Source organism: Notechis scutatus, chromosome 11, assembly GCF_049901735.1.
Source record: "Notechis scutatus isolate UNSWTSFEM ecotype Mainland chromosome 11, rNotScu1.2, whole genome shotgun sequence".
In the NCBI taxonomy this organism is placed as follows: domain Eukaryota; kingdom Metazoa; phylum Chordata; class Lepidosauria; order Squamata; family Elapidae; genus Notechis; species Notechis scutatus.
The window spans coordinates 14,123,530-14,140,631 of NC_142019.1; the positions used below are offsets into that span (position 1 = coordinate 14,123,530).

General features: G+C 42.4%; 1 protein-coding gene across 1 annotated transcript in view; it reads right to left on the reverse strand.

Moving 5' to 3' along the window:
* Nucleotides 1-2,730: 2,730 nt before the first annotated feature.
* Nucleotides 2,731-17,102, reverse strand: part of SPG21 (SPG21 abhydrolase domain containing, maspardin) — a 33,183-nt gene continuing 18,811 nt past the window's right edge. The window contains exons 4-10 of the mRNA XM_026673085.2: nucleotides 12,076-12,237; nucleotides 10,409-10,489; nucleotides 9,129-9,274; nucleotides 6,072-6,180; nucleotides 4,454-4,561; nucleotides 4,078-4,218; nucleotides 2,731-3,463 (exon numbers count right to left, since the gene is read on the reverse strand). Coding sequence (XP_026528870.1) covers nucleotides 3,338-3,463; nucleotides 4,078-4,218; nucleotides 4,454-4,561; nucleotides 6,072-6,180; nucleotides 9,129-9,274; nucleotides 10,409-10,489; nucleotides 12,076-12,237 — 873 coding nt within the window. The 3' untranslated portion in view covers nucleotides 2,731-3,337. The remainder of the gene's footprint in view (nucleotides 3,464-4,077; nucleotides 4,219-4,453; nucleotides 4,562-6,071; nucleotides 6,181-9,128; nucleotides 9,275-10,408; nucleotides 10,490-12,075; nucleotides 12,238-17,102) is intronic.

The following is a 17,102-nucleotide window of genomic DNA, read 5'->3' on the forward strand; positions in this document are numbered from 1 at the left end:
GGGAGATTCTCAGTCGTCCCGTTGACTTGATATCTGGAATAATGGTCACAAGGAAGAGCAGGGCTATACCGCTTTATACGTGCCCTTAATTGGGAAAATCTCAGTGAGGTTCAGCATCCAACCAGCTTCCTGTTGTCTTGTGTTGTAGTAACACAACTAATGTCTCTAAAAACTTTTGGCTACACCTCACACCACAGCACCCGATTGCAAACTTGCGTTGCTAAGGACAATCATCACTCTGGTGCTAATAATCTCTTTTTTAGTCCAGAGTTAACTTGTTTAACTTGTCCTATTCATGTTGCTATCTTTGTTTTCCAATTAGGGTTCCTAAAGGTGCATTTCCTTCAATGGAATCTGCTCACCCATCCTATCCTAAAAGCATGCTTTCTAGACACATAGCCAGAATGTCTGCAATAATCTGGCAGCTCCACTTTGGATTAATCCGAGTTTCAAAAAGTTGTGCAATGCTTGCTTTTCAAGTGACTGTTCTAAAATATTGAGAAGTGGGGATTTTATGCCTCTCTCCCCCAACATATAATATAGCCCAAATACTTGTGCAGATTTGGGATACACTGAGATGAATATGATAATTGGGATCATGCTCGTTTGCATGGGAAAATTTTCCAGTTCAAATTTTCCTTGAAATTCACATCTTTTGCTTCTAAGTTACTTTATTTCTTTCACTTCCTTCCAATACCTTTGGAAAGCTCTTCTTTGGCTAAATTTCTGATACCTGTAGATATCACAACATCCACCTCTCGCCATAGATTATAGCAAAATGATCCTCTTAAAACTCAATGGGTCTGTCTTGAAAACTCTTTGAGTTCACACAGTACACATTCCATCTAGTTATTATCTCATTTGCTGCATTAATTGAACCATAAGCTTATCCAAGGTGAGCCATCAAGCAAAACTTAACCGTGGTTAAAACTGACCGCAATTACAATGGAACACACACTTATGGCTGCTATCTTTTGCTAACCTGATTCAGGGTGTTTTGTGAACAATCAAGGGATATAGGTCTTCTGGAAACAGAGTCAAAATTAGTTGCACTAACACTACAACAGCCACAAAGTCTCACTAATATAACAGCAGCTCGGTTCTCTAGAGCAGTGGCCCCCAACCTTTTTTGTGCCACGGCCCGGTACCGGCATCACAAAATGATCCGCGGCCCGGTACTGGCATCAGCACGCATGACAAGGCAAGGCGAGCCAAGCCACCGGCCAGCCAGCCGTCCCCCGCTTCTCCCCGCCACCTTCAACTCCTCCTTTGTACCTTTGTCGATGGGCTTCGCTTCGGGACAGCTTCGGGACGGTCGCTCGGCTCGCCTTGCCTTGGGTGCTAAAAGAATCCTCGCGCCTTAGTTTCGTTCAAAGCCCCCCCACTTCGATGAAACTAAGGCGCGAGGATTCTTTCAGGACCCAAACGCCGCTTTCCAACCGGAAAAGATCACCCGGAAGCACTTTCTCATCAAAGAAGATGGCAGCGCCCAGCAAATCAGCGGCCCAGTAGGAAATGTTCCACGGACCGGTACCGGTCCACGGCCCGGTGGTTGGGGACCCCTGCTCTAGAGGGACCTGGCCATTTCTGCTTTAGTTCACTGCATCCTTTTGTTGAACATTACTCCAAATTTGGATGTCCGCATCTGGGGAGAACAGCTAGCTCAATCCATATGACATTTAATGCTAGGTGGCTTAGGAATGCAAGGGGGGAACCATTCTACTGTTTCAGCCAACATTTTTGTAATTCATATTTTTATTTTATATATCTCAACTATGCACCTAGCTAGGGTGGGTGGGTGGCTTCTCTGCCTCTGTCTGGGCCTCTTCAGCCCGGCCTCTTTCAACCTTGGGTCATTTCCTTTGAGGAAGGGTCTTTCAACGTGGCAAGTTTAAGACTTGTAAACTTCAACGCCCAGAATTCCTAAGCTAACATGACTGGAGGAGGGATTCTGGGAGTTGAAGTCCACAAGTCTTAAAGCTGTCAAGTTTGAAGAGCCCTGCCTTTGAGAAAGAGATTGACACACCAGCTGGTGGGCTAGGATACAGCTCTAAGACTGGTGCCTGGAGGTGCATTGCACACTTTCTTTGGGCATTGGTTGCTCATCTCTGGTGAAAGGGAAGGCAGGAAGAAGTTGCTCTAAGTCACGCCTTGCACTTTGAAGTCGCTTCTGTCCAGGTGGTGGATGATACCAATTGCAGGGGAGAAGCTTGGGACTGTCCCCAGCCTCCATCATTATTTGCCCTGATCCCAAAGTCCTGGAGGGGACCCTGGGCCTAGGATTCACACACACATACAGACATGTTTCCAGCTGTACAAATATGCACTTTCAAATTCAAAACAGTGTTTTGTTCTCACAGGACAGTGTTTTATCTACAGACGGTACACTTTTCTTAAATTTGTCATGAAGTTTTTGTATTTTTAAAGCAATGTTGAAATGTCTGGTTTTCAAATAAATGGTTCCCCCCCCCCTCTTGTGTAGTTCATTTGTTTGTAGTTCCCGAAAACCTGGGAACTGTCACTTCTTAGGAAACCTGGATTGTTTCAGGTCTCAATAACCATCTCCAACGTTCAAAAAACTTTAATCTTCTGTAATTATGAAGAGCACAACTGGAAATTCTGAATTTGTAAAATTTGTAAAATTCTAATCTAACTGGAGGGCTCCAGGTCAGGCAGGATACTACATCTCCAAACCTTAAGGACGAAGCAAAGCTATTACCTTGCAAATTCTTCATAGCAGAATAACTGGGGTCCTTCCCACACCCAGTTAAAATTTTATTCAAAAATGATAGCAAATTAATTTTACAAAAAAACCCCTTTGATTTCAAGTCATTAAGCGGCAACAATATATAAAGAAACGTAACAGCAATACTGACACTTCCAACACAGTTTAAAACTAAATATTCAAATTATAAATGAGCTTACAGTCATCTGTAATTTGTTCATAATAGCCTTTCTCTGCATGGAGATAGAGATTTGTATATATACATATATATTAAAAAGATTTATTCTCTGTAAGAGCACAGTAATGAAGGCTTTGGTACCAAAAGTTTGTCTCTGACAGTTGCATTCGTTCTGTTTTTTTAAACGAGTCTGCCAAAGTTGCATCCTTAACTTTTATTATCCAAACTTAGCTTGTGAAACAGAAATGGGAGCGAGCATCCGTAGCCTTATTTCATATAACGAAATCCATCCAGCTGAGTTTAAAGGACACAATTCTAGCCAGTTTAGTGGGAGACAAGAGAAAGGCAAGAAGGTCAGATGTGACTGGGTAGGACATCTGCCAACAAAGGAAAGAGGCGAGGCCCTCCAGGTGAAAGAACAGCCAAACAGCTGCTTACAATGGTGGTTCTTGTTCGTTGCTAGATTGGAGATTGGCTTTCTGGACTTCTAGTTCTTCTGCACTGATCATGGAAGGGTCAATAGCAGCATATCTGGTCCCATGGAACTGAAGCAAGTGTATCTGTAGGGCAGATGGACAGAAGTAGAATCTATTCGTTCCTTTTTTTCCCCCTTTAAACCATAAAACATCGACATTGACTCTACTTTCACCCATGAGAGAGGAAAATGTTGCTCAGAGTTGCCTGAACTGTGAGTGGCAAATAAATTGGGTGGATGGATGGATAGGTGGGTGAATTGAATGAATGAATGAATGAATGAATGAATGAATGAATGAATGAATGTGTCAGCTTTGGAAGCCATATTGACATTCAATGCTCCCACGCTGCCACAAGCCTGAGAAAGTGGGATTTCAAATTGAGTATCTCTACATAGACAAAATGAAATTCTTTTGTCAGTTCAAGGCCATTGAGTGTGGCACAGAATGAAATAAGAATCTTACTTTAGGATGGACCTCGTGACTGGGCCATGTGATGTGATGGACGGCCAAGGTGGGGGATGGATTTGTAGTTTTGAATATTGCAAGGAAGCCCGAAAACTTCCAGATTCGCGATTCCACAGATGTGCCAGTTACTATCCTAATAAAGCAATCTTTGAGAAGGTGTCTGTCTCGGAGTTATTGGCTGGAAAGGAGGGTTGCTGGAACGCTGACAGAATGAGTGAGTGAGCAGGATTTACCTGGATATACAGGTTTACTTCAGCACTTCTGCAGAGATATGGGAAATTGCCTCCTGTTTTAAGATGAGCTCTCCTGGCGTTGGGATACAATTTATACATCTCTTCCTTGGCTTCTGTAGACAGGGCACTCTGATCAAATACCTAAAAGTCAAAACCAGCATGAGCTTTGCCATCCCTTATCACTGAGCTCAGGGTCTTCCCCTGAAGGGAATAACAGTTCTTTTATTCCAGAAGGTCCCAATGCTTGGAGGAAATGGTGCCGGTACGACCACCGTAGACACAGATCCTCCTGGATTGGAGATTCCCACAAACCAACACCCAGCTAACCCAGTTTCATCTCATGCTTATCAGCTAGGAATATTGCAAGGTTGCTCACATCCATGATGGTGACAGGGACATCTCGGATCTTATGAGGTTCAACGTAGGAATTCTGGCAATTGAGAGTGAGTCTTGAAGCCAGCTCGCTCTGGCCCAAACTTTCTAGCTGTTAGACGTTAAGAAAAACAAAACAAAAAAACAGAAACCATCTATTTTGGATCTGAAATCTGGCGACCAAGAAATAGAATGCAGAATACCAAAATAGAAAGGGATCTTGGAGGTCTCCCAATATATACATACAGGTAGTCCACGAGTTACGAACACAATTGAGCCCAACGTTTTTATTACTAAGTGAGACATTTGTTTAAGTGAGTTTTGCCCAGGGGTTTTGCCCAGGGGTGGGATGCAAATATTTTTACGACTGGGTCTTGGGGGGGGGGGGGGGGGGGGGGGGGGGGGGGGGGTAGCCCCCCCCCCCCCCCGGGCCCCCCCCCCCAAAAAAAACCCCCCAAAAAAAAAAAAAAAAAAAGCCACCCCAAAAAAAAAAAAAAACCAAAAAAAAAAAAAAAAAAAAAACCACCCCCCCCCCCCCCGCGAGGGTGTGGAGAAGAAACAAAAAAGGGGAAGGATTTGCGGTTCCCAAAACCCCAAAAAAATATACAACCGGTTCTATAGAACCAGTCCGAACCGGTAGAATCCCACCCCTGGTTTTGCCTCATTTTACGATCTTTCTTGCCACAGCTGTTAAGTGAATTGCTGAAATAATTACAATTAGTAACATGGTACATAAATGAATCTGGCTTCTCCAATGACTTTGTGAGGTCACAAAAAGTGATCACATGATCCCGGGAATTGTATGACCACACGATTCACTTAACAATCATAGTGATTTAGGAAACACTGCAAAAACCATTATAAAATTGAGTCTAGTTACGTATTGACTTATGGTTGCAATATCTTACGACCAACCATCATGAATATGAGCCAGTTGCCAAGCCTCTGAAATCTGATCATGTAACTATGGGGATGTTCCCACGGTCATTAAGGATGAAAACCGGTCAATAAGTCACCTTTTTCAGTGCCATTGTAACTTCAAACGGTGACTAAATGAACTTGTCAAGATTTGATGTGTACTGATGCTTCTTTCACTGCTATTGCTTCTCAACTTGCCAACGAACTATGGGGAGGGGGATTGAAGAGGGAATGTGGATTGTAACCATCAAGCTCTCAGCCCACGAGAACCAAGGTCACTTCAGCAGGTGTTTGCCAGACCTTCTAGATACCTTTTCATAACAATATTGTGACATTTAATTGAACAATGTGACCTCCACTAATTGGAGGGAGGGAGGATTCTATACTTTAATTATATTGAATTGTGCGGGAATTAGCCAGATCTGGTTTTGCTTTTATTGTGTGCCGAAATGATGTACTCAACAAAGTTTTGCATTAAGAGATCTGATCGTCTTGAGAGTGGTTGCTGGGTTGGGACCATCAGTAGGAACCTTGACAGAACTGTTGTAACTCAGGGACTACCTACACGCGCACACACACACACAGCTCACTGAACAGAAAAAGGAAAAAGAAAAGAAGATCAAAAGCACACAGTATTTTGCTATTTCCTGGACAAACTTCAGAACACCATCAAAGTAACCAAATTGACCGTTATGGATCTTTACCCTATCCACCATGAAATCAATTCCGTCAGCCATTTCAGGATCTACAGGACCAGAGGAAAAATTCCCAAGGACAATTTTCTTCAACATGAAAGCGGGCAACAACCAAAAGCTGGAAAGAGAGAGGAATATAAAGGTAAGTTAGGACTTCAGGTTCAGGAGAAGCCCTGTGTTGTCAAGTTAAACATAAAAAAATATCTTTGCCCAAAGATCTCTGCTTACCTGATTTCACACTGTTAGTAAGGCCGTTCTGGCCATCATCTAACAATTCCCAGATGACTATTAAATTATCCTATCCATTATTGTAGACAAAGACATCCAACCTAGATTGCTAGAGTTTAAGCCAGGGGTGGGTTTCTACTGGTTCTATCCACCTCTGTAGAACCGGTAGCCCTGAAGACCAGCAGACATAGAACCGGTTCTATGTCTGCTGATGTTTTTGCCCACCTGCCCACCCAGGCTGTTACATGATCTTTATTTCCTGATTTTTCAACTTCAGCTGCCAAATGAGGCACAGCTGCAGTTAAAAAAACAAGAAAAGAGGGCTGTTTCAAAGGCTGCTTCTCTGCAACCAGCGTGCTGATGACGATTTACAGGCCTGCGGCTCACAGCAGGCAGGGAAGCTCGTAAATCCCGAACCGGTAGTTAACCCTGTCGTATCCCACCCCTGGTTTAAGCTAGTGTTGGCCACTTCAAATGTTAATGACTACTTAATGTTGAACAACACCATTGGGTAACAAAGCTTTTTACTCTGTAACTTCCAATTTTAATTTCTTTTATTCTTTTCCTGCTGGCACTGACTTTGTGTTGTGCAAAATTGCATGTTGTGTGGTTGGACTTTTAAGGTCTATGGCTGGTTTTAGGGTAATGAAATATCTTTAATCTCCAAATCCAAGTGGGAGAAAAAAATATTGATTATATACCTTGCAGATTTATATGGCCACCCATCTTAAACAAATCAGTCTGGGTGGCTGAAAAAACAGTGAAACCAAGATACTCATACAAATGAACAACCACAAAAAAAGATCAATAACTTGCCCAGTAAAAATAAACAACTCCTTGATAAATGCAGAGGCTCTAATGCTTGGAGGAAGAGCAAAGTTTTCAAGGATTTCTGAGCAGCCAATAAGGTTGGCTTTTATAACAATGCAACAGATTTTGCAATGTTGGATTTCTGAATTGAATAAATGGAAATAGAAACTCTATATTTAACAGAATAACAGAGCTGGAAGGGACATTGGAGGTCTTCTAGTCCAACCCCCTGCTCAAGCAGGAAAGCCTACATCATTTCAGATAAATGGTTGTCCAATCTCTTCTTACAAACTCCACTATTGGAACATCTAGTGCTTCTGGAAGCAAGTTGTTCCACTGATTAATTGTTCTCACTGTCAGGAAATTTCTGAGTTCTAGGTTGCTTCTCTCCTTGATTAGTTTCCATCCATTGATTCTTGTCCTGATCTCAGGTGTTTTGGAGAATAGCTTGACCCCTTCTTCTTTGTGGCAGTCCCTGAGATATTGGAAGATTGCTATCATGTCACCCCTAGTCCTTCTTTTCATTAAACTAGACATAACCACAGTTTATTTGTGGACACACTGCAACCTCTTGAAGTCAAAGCTCAGAGTTGTTAAAGTCAAGTGTCTTTTCTGACACAACCATGCTTCCAGGGTAGGAAACTAGCAGACTTGCTTGCATATGCTAGCCAGGATGGTTCCCAGAACCATACAAACCAAGCTTCACAAACCAAGCTCCAGGACTCCAGAATGTATGGACGTGGCTTGCAGAATGCATTCCCTCCGGCTCATCATGATGGCCCTCAACTCTCCCAAAGAACAGAAGCCATCCAAAAACCTGCTTTTGTGAGCTGCAGAAAGGGAAGTTCTATTCAAACACAAGGAATGTGGATCCAGGGGTGGGATTCAAAAATCCCAGCAACCGGTTCGCTGCCCAGTCACCGGTTGGGCGTGGCCATGGTGGGCGTGGCCTACCGGAACTCCCGAGGGGCCATTTTTCACCTTCCCAAGAGTCTGGAGGCTTCTCTTGGGTCTCTGGGGGAGGGGGAAAATGGCCTCCCCCAGGCTCTGGAGGCCCCCAGGCTTGTTTCCGGACTTCCGATACTTTCAGAAGGCCCGTTTTTCCCCCTCCCAGAGCCTCCAGGCAGACCTTGCACTTATCTGCGTTGAAAATGGGCCACGTGCTAAATAAGATTTGTATGGATAATAAGTAAAGGTGTTATACTCCAGTCTAATAACTACAGGGGAAAAATTGTCTTATGAGAAAAGAAAATATGAAATTGTAAATAGGACAGACAAAAATATAAAAAATGTTGATTAGAAAGATACTGAAATTCAGAAAAAGATATGTAATTAAAATTAGAAAGGAATGAGATAATTAAAAATAAGGTTGCAGAAAGCAAGGGAAGGGAAAAATTACTGAGAAAATGTGAAAATAGTTATTAGACATGGAATAGAATATACAAGAGGAATATGTAATTGAGTGTTTATATCTGTATGGAAAAGTGACAACCCAGGATCATGCTGCTCTCAAAAAAAGATATCTTATTTGCATTATGTTTTGTGAAAACCCAAATAAAACTTTATTTAAAAAAAAGAAAATGGGCCCCGTGAAGACTCCTGGGAGGGGCGGGAGGGGCCAGCCGGTCGGTTCAAATACTGGTTCAGCGAACCAGATGCAAATTTAACATCCAGTTCGCCTGAACCGGTCCGAACCGGTAGAATCCCACCCCTGTGTGGATCCCAAACAAATGTCCTGCCTTCAAAAGCGAGCACACAACCTGGACTCGTCTCCCAACCGGAGAGACGGACATGTATGCAAAATGCTTCAAACTCAAAAAACCCTTGGAAGGAGAGGAACAGCATGTGAACCCTTTGTAGTAACATCAGATCTGAGCTTTCACCAGTCTTCCCTACTTCCACCAAGAGGCTCTTGTGCCTAGCTCCAAACTTCACAGCCGGGATGTTCTGAGAATCGTTTAACAGGGTTTGTCTCTTTAAGAAAAGAAAAAAAAAAGGCAAATGCGGATTTATTGACTGGCGCCTCACCTATTTGCTGTCCACGTCTGATTGAAAATCGAGGTATCGCTGAAAGAGTTGCACAGAATCAAAGATTGGACCCGGGGGGATTTGTGGGTGTACTCAGCAAATTTCTGAGCAAGGAAACCTCCCAATGAAGCACCAAAAAGGTGAACCTGATAATAAAACAATGAAAGAAAAAATCCTCTTGGTTATTTTTCTTTTTATCAAACACATTTTACCGTTCCAAGCATTTGGCAACTAGACCAGTTTCCACCTACTGACAGATCAAGAGGCAAGCAGAAAACATTTACAGCAGGAATCTCCAAGTTCGGCACCTTTAAAGACTTGGGAATTTCAACTCCCAGGATTGTGGAAATTGAAGTCCACATGTCTTAAAGTTGCCGAGATGGGAGTCCCCTGATTTATGGCAAATTCGGTAATCAGATTAAAGGTTCAGACAATGGACTTTCCAGTTAATCTCTCAATTTCATTCTATAATCTCTGCCATCTCCTGTTGGTTCCCTTCACCCGCAGAAACCGAATCATTTCAAATAAAAACACCACTTCCCCATTCTACTTGTATTTTCTGAATATTTTTATCAGTGATTATCCAACAGAATAGTCCTCCCAGAAATAAAGCAACATCTTCTTGGTGAAAATATATTCATTTTATCAGTAAACAAACCCTGAATCTTACATAAATGCTCTTTTAAGTTGATATACACTTTTTAAAAAAAATAAAAATAAACCATTTATGCAAACATCAGTTCAGAAGCTGTGTTAAACCGTTATGCAAAAAATTAGGGGCAGATAGAATGTTTTGAATCAAAGCATCTTAAATTTAAAAGCCCGTTTCGAATGCAAGGCGGGTGGCTGCAGTATTTGGGATGTGTTTGCCCTTCAAAATAGCTCCGTTTCAGGTGAGGAATGCTCTGTTTTGGGTTTGAAGTCCTATTAAAAAGTAAGAGTCTGTTTTCATACCCCTATAAAAAGTATCTTTGGTTTCAAGTCTGTTAGCAGGAAGGCAGAACAAGTATTCCAAGAGGTTCCACTTTTTTTCAAACAACCCCACTTTTCTTCCCAATTGTTAACACTTTTATTGCTTTTGATCCTACTGTTCTTAATATTGTGTTTGACATTGTACATCACCTAGCAAGGGACCAGTTTAGAAATCTGATAAGGAAACAAATGCCTAAGATTAATAGATTAGTGACTCAGTACAGACTAAGGAGATTCTCTCTCGGTTGAGCCAATAAACATGAATAAACTCTAAGCTTTTTACCTAACATTTTATTGTAAGCACTAACTTTATCCAGTTGTAGGTGATCTAACAGCTTCCGGAATCCATCGCAGAATTCAAAGATCTCCCAATAAACTGGATACTGTAACTAAAACGGTAAAAAAGAAAAAGAAAACAAAAACAGAGGAAAAGATGCAGGGTACCCTTATAGAAATTTAATTGCCACTTTCAACATTTTCAGCAGATAAAACTCGGAGCAGAGGCATAATTGCATCTTAACTGGGGAAATCCCATTTTGAAGAAAAGACCTTACTCCATACTCTTTATGTGCATGACTGTATTCTCACTCACGCTAGTAACACTATTACTAAATTTGCAGATGATACTACAGTGGTGGGAGGGATGAGCCTGCCTATCGAGATGAGGTGGACCAGTTGCTTTTGTGGAATGGAGACCATAAGACCAAGGTCCTCAACACCAATAAGACCAAGGAGCTTATAGTGGATTATAGAAGGAACAGATCAGACATCCAGCCCTTGCTTATCAATGGAGACCGAGTGGAGCAAGTGGACAGTTTTAAGTTTCTGGGTGTTACCCTAAAAGAGGACCTGACCTGGGGTGCCCACATTGCAGCCCTGGTCAAAAGGGCCCAGCAGAGATTATACTACCTGAGACTTCTCAGAAAACAACAACGGAATGTAAAACTGCTGGTGACCTTCTACCGCTGCACCATAGAGAGTATCTTAACTTACTGCACCTGTGTAGGGTTTGCCAATTGCACTGTGGCAGATAAGACAGCACTCCAGAGGGTGAACGTCATTGCCCAGAGGATCATGGGTTGCCCTCTCCCCTCTTTGGAAGAGCTTTATAGCTCCCGCTGCCTTAAGAAAGTTCAAAACATTCTCAAAGATGCATCTCATCCTGGGAACCCCCTTTTTTTGAACTATTACCATCTGGCAGACGGTACAGGATAATAAAAACAAGGACAAATAGGCTGAAAAACAGTTTCTGTCGCAGGGCAGTAGCTCTTTTGAATTCCACTGTATAGAGCAATATGAATGCAAGATCAGGGGTTTTCAATTCAATTGTATAGAATGTGAAGGATGTGTGTTTGGGTTTTATTTTTATAGTTATAATGTATACTGACGATGGTGTTTAATTTTGTTGCACGAGGTGCAAGGACAACAGAATAAACTAAAGTGAAGACCTGCTTAGATCCTGTGGTTCTTGGGTGGCTTTACTTACAGAAGATAGTTAGATTGTTGACGGTTTTCTTATTGATTTATCTTATTCTAAACCATTTCCAATTCTAAACCATCTGCAACTCTTAAAATGGGGAATCTACTGATAATTGCAAAATTTAAAAAACAGTGAGTAAATATTGTAAGCTTCAATTTCACAAGTATACTCAGTATTGTTTTTGTGGCCTCCAAAGTCTAAATATAGAAATTTGTAGTCTAAGTCTAGACAAAGACTAATATAAAATGTACTGAGATGGCAGAACTGCCCTACCCAAACAGGGCTCAGAAGCAGAGATGGGTATTCAGCAGGTTCTGACCACTTCTGCAGAACCAGAAATTTTCAGGAGTTTGGAGAACTGGCAAATACCACCTCTGACTGGCCCTGCCAACCCCATCTATTCTCTGCTTCCCGAGTCATGACCCCAAGCCTCTGCCCCCTGACCATGAAGGCAAGTTCAACAAATGAAACACGGGATGGTCTGAAGATACTCACAGCGATGACTCTGTAACCCCATCCAGACAGGGCTAGAATCTGTTGAAAGAAGACGTCCGCCGTTCCACTGACCGGTGGGAGGAATATGAGGGGGCACCGGATACTCCTGGGTCCAGCGTCATAGAGCGACCAAATCTTACTGTCGTCATCATCTACAATGATCTGCAAGAGAGACGTCAGAGAGGACCAAAAGGTGACTCCTTAGCAGAGGTGACTCTTGGCAAGTCCAACTGAAGACTGTCAGGGGTGCAAGAAACCAGAAACGGAGTAGAGTTCAAAGCCCCAAAACTTTATTTCATGCTGGCTATGTACAAGAATCTGATCTGCTAATACTCATGCCAAATTGGCACTAAGATAAGGGTTAATGGAATTGACGGGAGGTGAGAGCTTGGAAACTAATCAAAGAGAGAAGCAACCTGGAATTAAGGAGAAACTTCCTAACAGTGAGGACAATTAACCAGTGGAGGTTTTTAAAAAGAGACTGGACAGTCACTTGTCTGAGATTGTACAGGTTCTCCTGCTTGAGCAGGGGGCTGGACTAGAAGACCTCCAAGGCCCCTTCCAGCTCTCTTCTCTTCTCTTCTCTTCTCTTCTCTTCTCTTCTCTTCTCTTCTCTTCTCTTCTCTTCTCTTCCATTCCATTCCATTCCATTCCTCTGTTCTATTCTATTCTATTCTATTCTATTCTATTCTATTCTATTCTATTCTATTCTATTCTATTCTTCTATTCTATTCTACTCTACTCTACTCTATTCACTCAACTTAACTCGACTCTATTCCTACTCTATTCCGCTCTACTCCACTCCACTCCACTCCCTATACTTATTCCTATTCCATTCCATTCTCAACTCCAAAGTTAGAACAATGTAGCAGTGGAACAACTTGCCTCCAGAAGTTGTGAAGGCTCTAACACTGGAAATTTTTAAGAAGAGATTGGACAACCATTTGTCTGAAATTGTACCGGGTTTCCTGGGTGAGCAGGGGTTGGTCTAGAAGACCTCCCAGGTCCCTTCCAACTCTGTTATTCTATTCTAACTAGCGACGTATTTGACCCTGTCCCCGGGCTCCAATTGGTCATCTCTTAAAAACACCTCATGTCACTTTTAATAGCAACCATTAAATGGCCCTTAGATCTTATTTTGCCTACTTTTCTCTCAGTATCGGAAGTATTGTAATAATTATCACTATCATCCCATCAAAAAAGAAAAAAAAATCCCATCAGTGTACAAAACATCAGGAGGAACCCTTTAGCATCGTTTCCAACTAATACCGGATTTTATTAAAAGGCGTAAGCATTTGTGGTCACTTGCTGCCATAGACCAACAGGGCTCTCCTAGAACAGAACAACAGCGTTGGAAGGGACCTTGTAGGTCATCTAGCCCAACCCCCACCTCCGCCCAAGCAGGAGGCCCTACACCATTTCTGACAGATGGCAAGATAAAACAATTGATGGGTGGTAAAAGAATCAGCCTGGATCACTTTAGACCCAGCCCCACAACTTTTGGAGTGGTTCCAAAAGAAAAACCACTGCAATTGTACGTTAAAGATTCTTCTGGCAACATGGGAAATATTGCTGGAGAGATGGCGAGAGAGGCGCGTGGCAGGATTGTGGCCCATGTTATCCTGCAAGCTTTCTGGTGTGTGGGCACACTCTGATGAAATTCAGCTGGTGCCAGTACATTTGCAGCTCATGAGTTCCCAAAGCCTTCCTCACAAAAAGAAGGGATTTTCTTTGTGCCACGTGACAAGTAGGGCATATTTACTTTTCTTGTGAGGTATCTTCATTATATTTCTCTCATAATAAACTGGCCGCATTTTGCCCTCACATCCTGACAAATATTTGCTTGATGGACAGGCTGGTATGGCCAAGCACATGGGAGTGGCAATCGAACAAAACCTGAAGACCCAGGGATGAGAAAGGCAGAACAGATAGTCCTCAACTTACTACAACAGTTCATTTAGTGACCGTTCAAAGTTACAACAGAACTGAAAAAAAAAGTGACCGAAGACCATTTGTCACACTAACCACCGTTGCAGCATCCCCATGGTTACATGATCAAAATTCAGACGCTTGGCAACTGACTCGTATTTATGACATTTGCCATGTCCCGGGGTCACGTGATCCCCTTTTGTGACCTTCTGACAAGCAAATTCAATGGGGAAGATAGAATCACTTAATGACCATGTTACTAACTTAACTGCAGTGATTCACTTGACAACAGTGGCAAGAAAGGTCGTAAAATGGGAGCAAAACTCACTTAACAACTGTCTCACTTAACATAAATATTGAGCTCCGTTGTAGTCGTAAGCCAAGGACTACCTGAACTCCTACAAGACAGGAATGAAAGAGTCTCCATTCAGTTCACCTCAGCATTGCTATATTTTGCAAAAGATAAAGAGAACCTGCATTTAATTCCTCCCGTTTACTTCCCAAAGAAAATTAGACAAAAAAAGAACCTTGTTTGCTTCTGTTATCATCCTCTTGATAACACACAAACAACCCTCCTGTTTTAAAATTAAATTATTTGGGGAAGAGGCTGGTCATCTTTTTCGGATAGAGACAAAATAAGTAAGTAAAAGGCAGTGGACACTTGTCACTTCCACCTAACCTGGAGGAAACAGCAAAGTTGTGAAATAAAAATCAATTGCTTTTGTAACTGAAAACCACAACTTTGCCCATTCAGGTCGCCCCCAACTTGCCAATCCTAAGAGCAATCCACCGTCTAGACAGCATCTCATCGGCTCACGATGTTCTGTAGCACAAGGCACGAAAAATTAAAGTATGATGCACAATGTGCTTTTCAGATGGGTTTGCAACGGTGTTTTAAGGATTGATTGATTTCCTCGCCTCCAGCCGCAATGACTTATCAAGTTTCCTTTATCTTGCACTGTTTTTCACACTCAAGTGTTCTGTTTTCTTCTAAAATGCTTACAATTCAACAACCAATTAAAAAAAAATCCTAACATAACCAATTGGAGCTCTACTTCCGCTTACTCTTGGAAACGGGTGATCATCACATGAACACCAAAACCGTTCCACTTTGAAAGGGAAGGTATTAGGAAACAAGCAGGCTTGAAATAGTAATCCACTTTTTTTTTTCAGCAGCTCAACTGCTGTTGTCAGTGGCAGATCATAAGTCTAAAGACATGAGAAGGTTTCACCCTCCGGGGGAGATTAGAAAAGGGCCGACTTCCCTTTCATAGAGAAAGCAGAACTGCTTAACTCATTCTTTGCATCGGTCTTCACGCAAAAAGAAACTATATTGCAACCCACCAAAAACATAACTGTAAAGGCAGATCAGAAATAAAAGTTAAAATAAGCAAAAAAAAAAAAAAAAATAGTAAGAGAACACCTGTCTGATCTTGATGAACACAAATCACGGGGGCCTGCTGGATTACATCCCAGAGTTTTAAAGGAGCTGGCAGAGGTCATCTCAGAACCACTGCACCATATCTTTCAAAAATCCTGGAGCACCGGGGAACTACCAGAGGACTTTAAAAGAGCTGATGTGGTTCCCATCTTCAAAAAAAGGAGGAAAAAAAACAAACAGACCCAGGAAACTATAGACCAATCAGCCTAACATCAATACCCGGGAAGATACTGGAAAAGATAATAAAAAAACAGATCCACCAACGTCTAGAAACAAGTCAAGTAATAACTAGCAGTCAGTACGGGTTTGTTAAGAACAGATCATGCTAAACCAATCTCATTTCATTCTTCAACACAGTGACTAAATTAGTAGACCAGCAAAATACTGTGGACATAATATATTTAGATTTCAGCAAGGCATTCGACAAAGTAGACCACAACCTACTTCTTAGTAAGCTAGAAAAAAGTGGAATAGATAGCACCACTACTAGATGGACTTGCAACTGGCTGACAAACCGTACTAAATGTGTAGTCCTTAATGGATCTAAGTCTAAATGGAGGGAAGTAAGCAGTGGGGTGCCACAAGGTTCCGTCTTAGGCCCAGTACTCTTCAATATCTTCATTAACGACTTAGATGAGGAAATAGAAGGGGAACTTAGCAAATTTGCAGATGATACTAAGCTGGCAGGAATAGCTAACACCCAAGAAGATAGGCTCAAGATCCAGAGGGATCTTGACAGACTAGAACACTGGGCCCTATCTAACAAAATGAAATTCTATGTAGAGAAAAGTAAAGTCCTACACTTAGGCAAGAAAAACCAAAACTACACATATAGACTGGGTGAAACCAGGCTCAATAGCAGTAACTGTGAGAGGGATCTTGGAGTCTTAGTGGACAACCAGCTAAATATGAGTCAGCAGTGTGCAGCTGCCGCCAAAAAAGCTAATGCCATCCTAAGTTGCATTAACAGAGAGATACAATCAAGATCAAGGGAAGTACTAATACCACTCTATAAAGCCTTAGTAAGACCACACCTGGAGTACTGCATCCAGTTTTGTTCACTACGTTATAAAAAAGATGTTGAAACTCTAGAAAAAGTACAGAGAAGAGCAACCAGGATGATTAGGGGACTGGAGGCTAAAATGAACGGTTACAGGAACTGGGTTTGGCTAGTCTAGTGAAGAGAAGGACCAGGGGAGGCATGATAGAGGTCTTCCAATATTTGAGGGGCTGCCCCAGAGAGGAGGGGGGTCAAGCTATTTTCTAAAGCGCCTGAAGGCCAGACAAGGAATAATGGATGGAAACTGAACAAGGAGAGATTCAACCTGGAAATAAGGAGAAACTTTCTGACAGTGAGAACGATCAACCAATGGAACAGAAGTTGCCCTCGGAAGTTGTGGGAGCGCCATCACTTGAGACTTTCAAGAAGAGACTGGACTGCCATTTATCAGAAATGGTGTAGGGCAGGGGTCCCCAACCACCGGTCCGCGGACGGCACCGGTCCGCGGAACAAGTCCTACGGTCGCTGGCTTGCTGGCGCCGCCATCTTTTTGATGAAAAAGTGCTTCCGGTGAGCTTTTCCGGTAGAAAGCTCACCGGAAGCACGTTTTCATCAAAAAGATGGCGGCGCCAGCTGATGCGGTGCACCGGGCCGCGG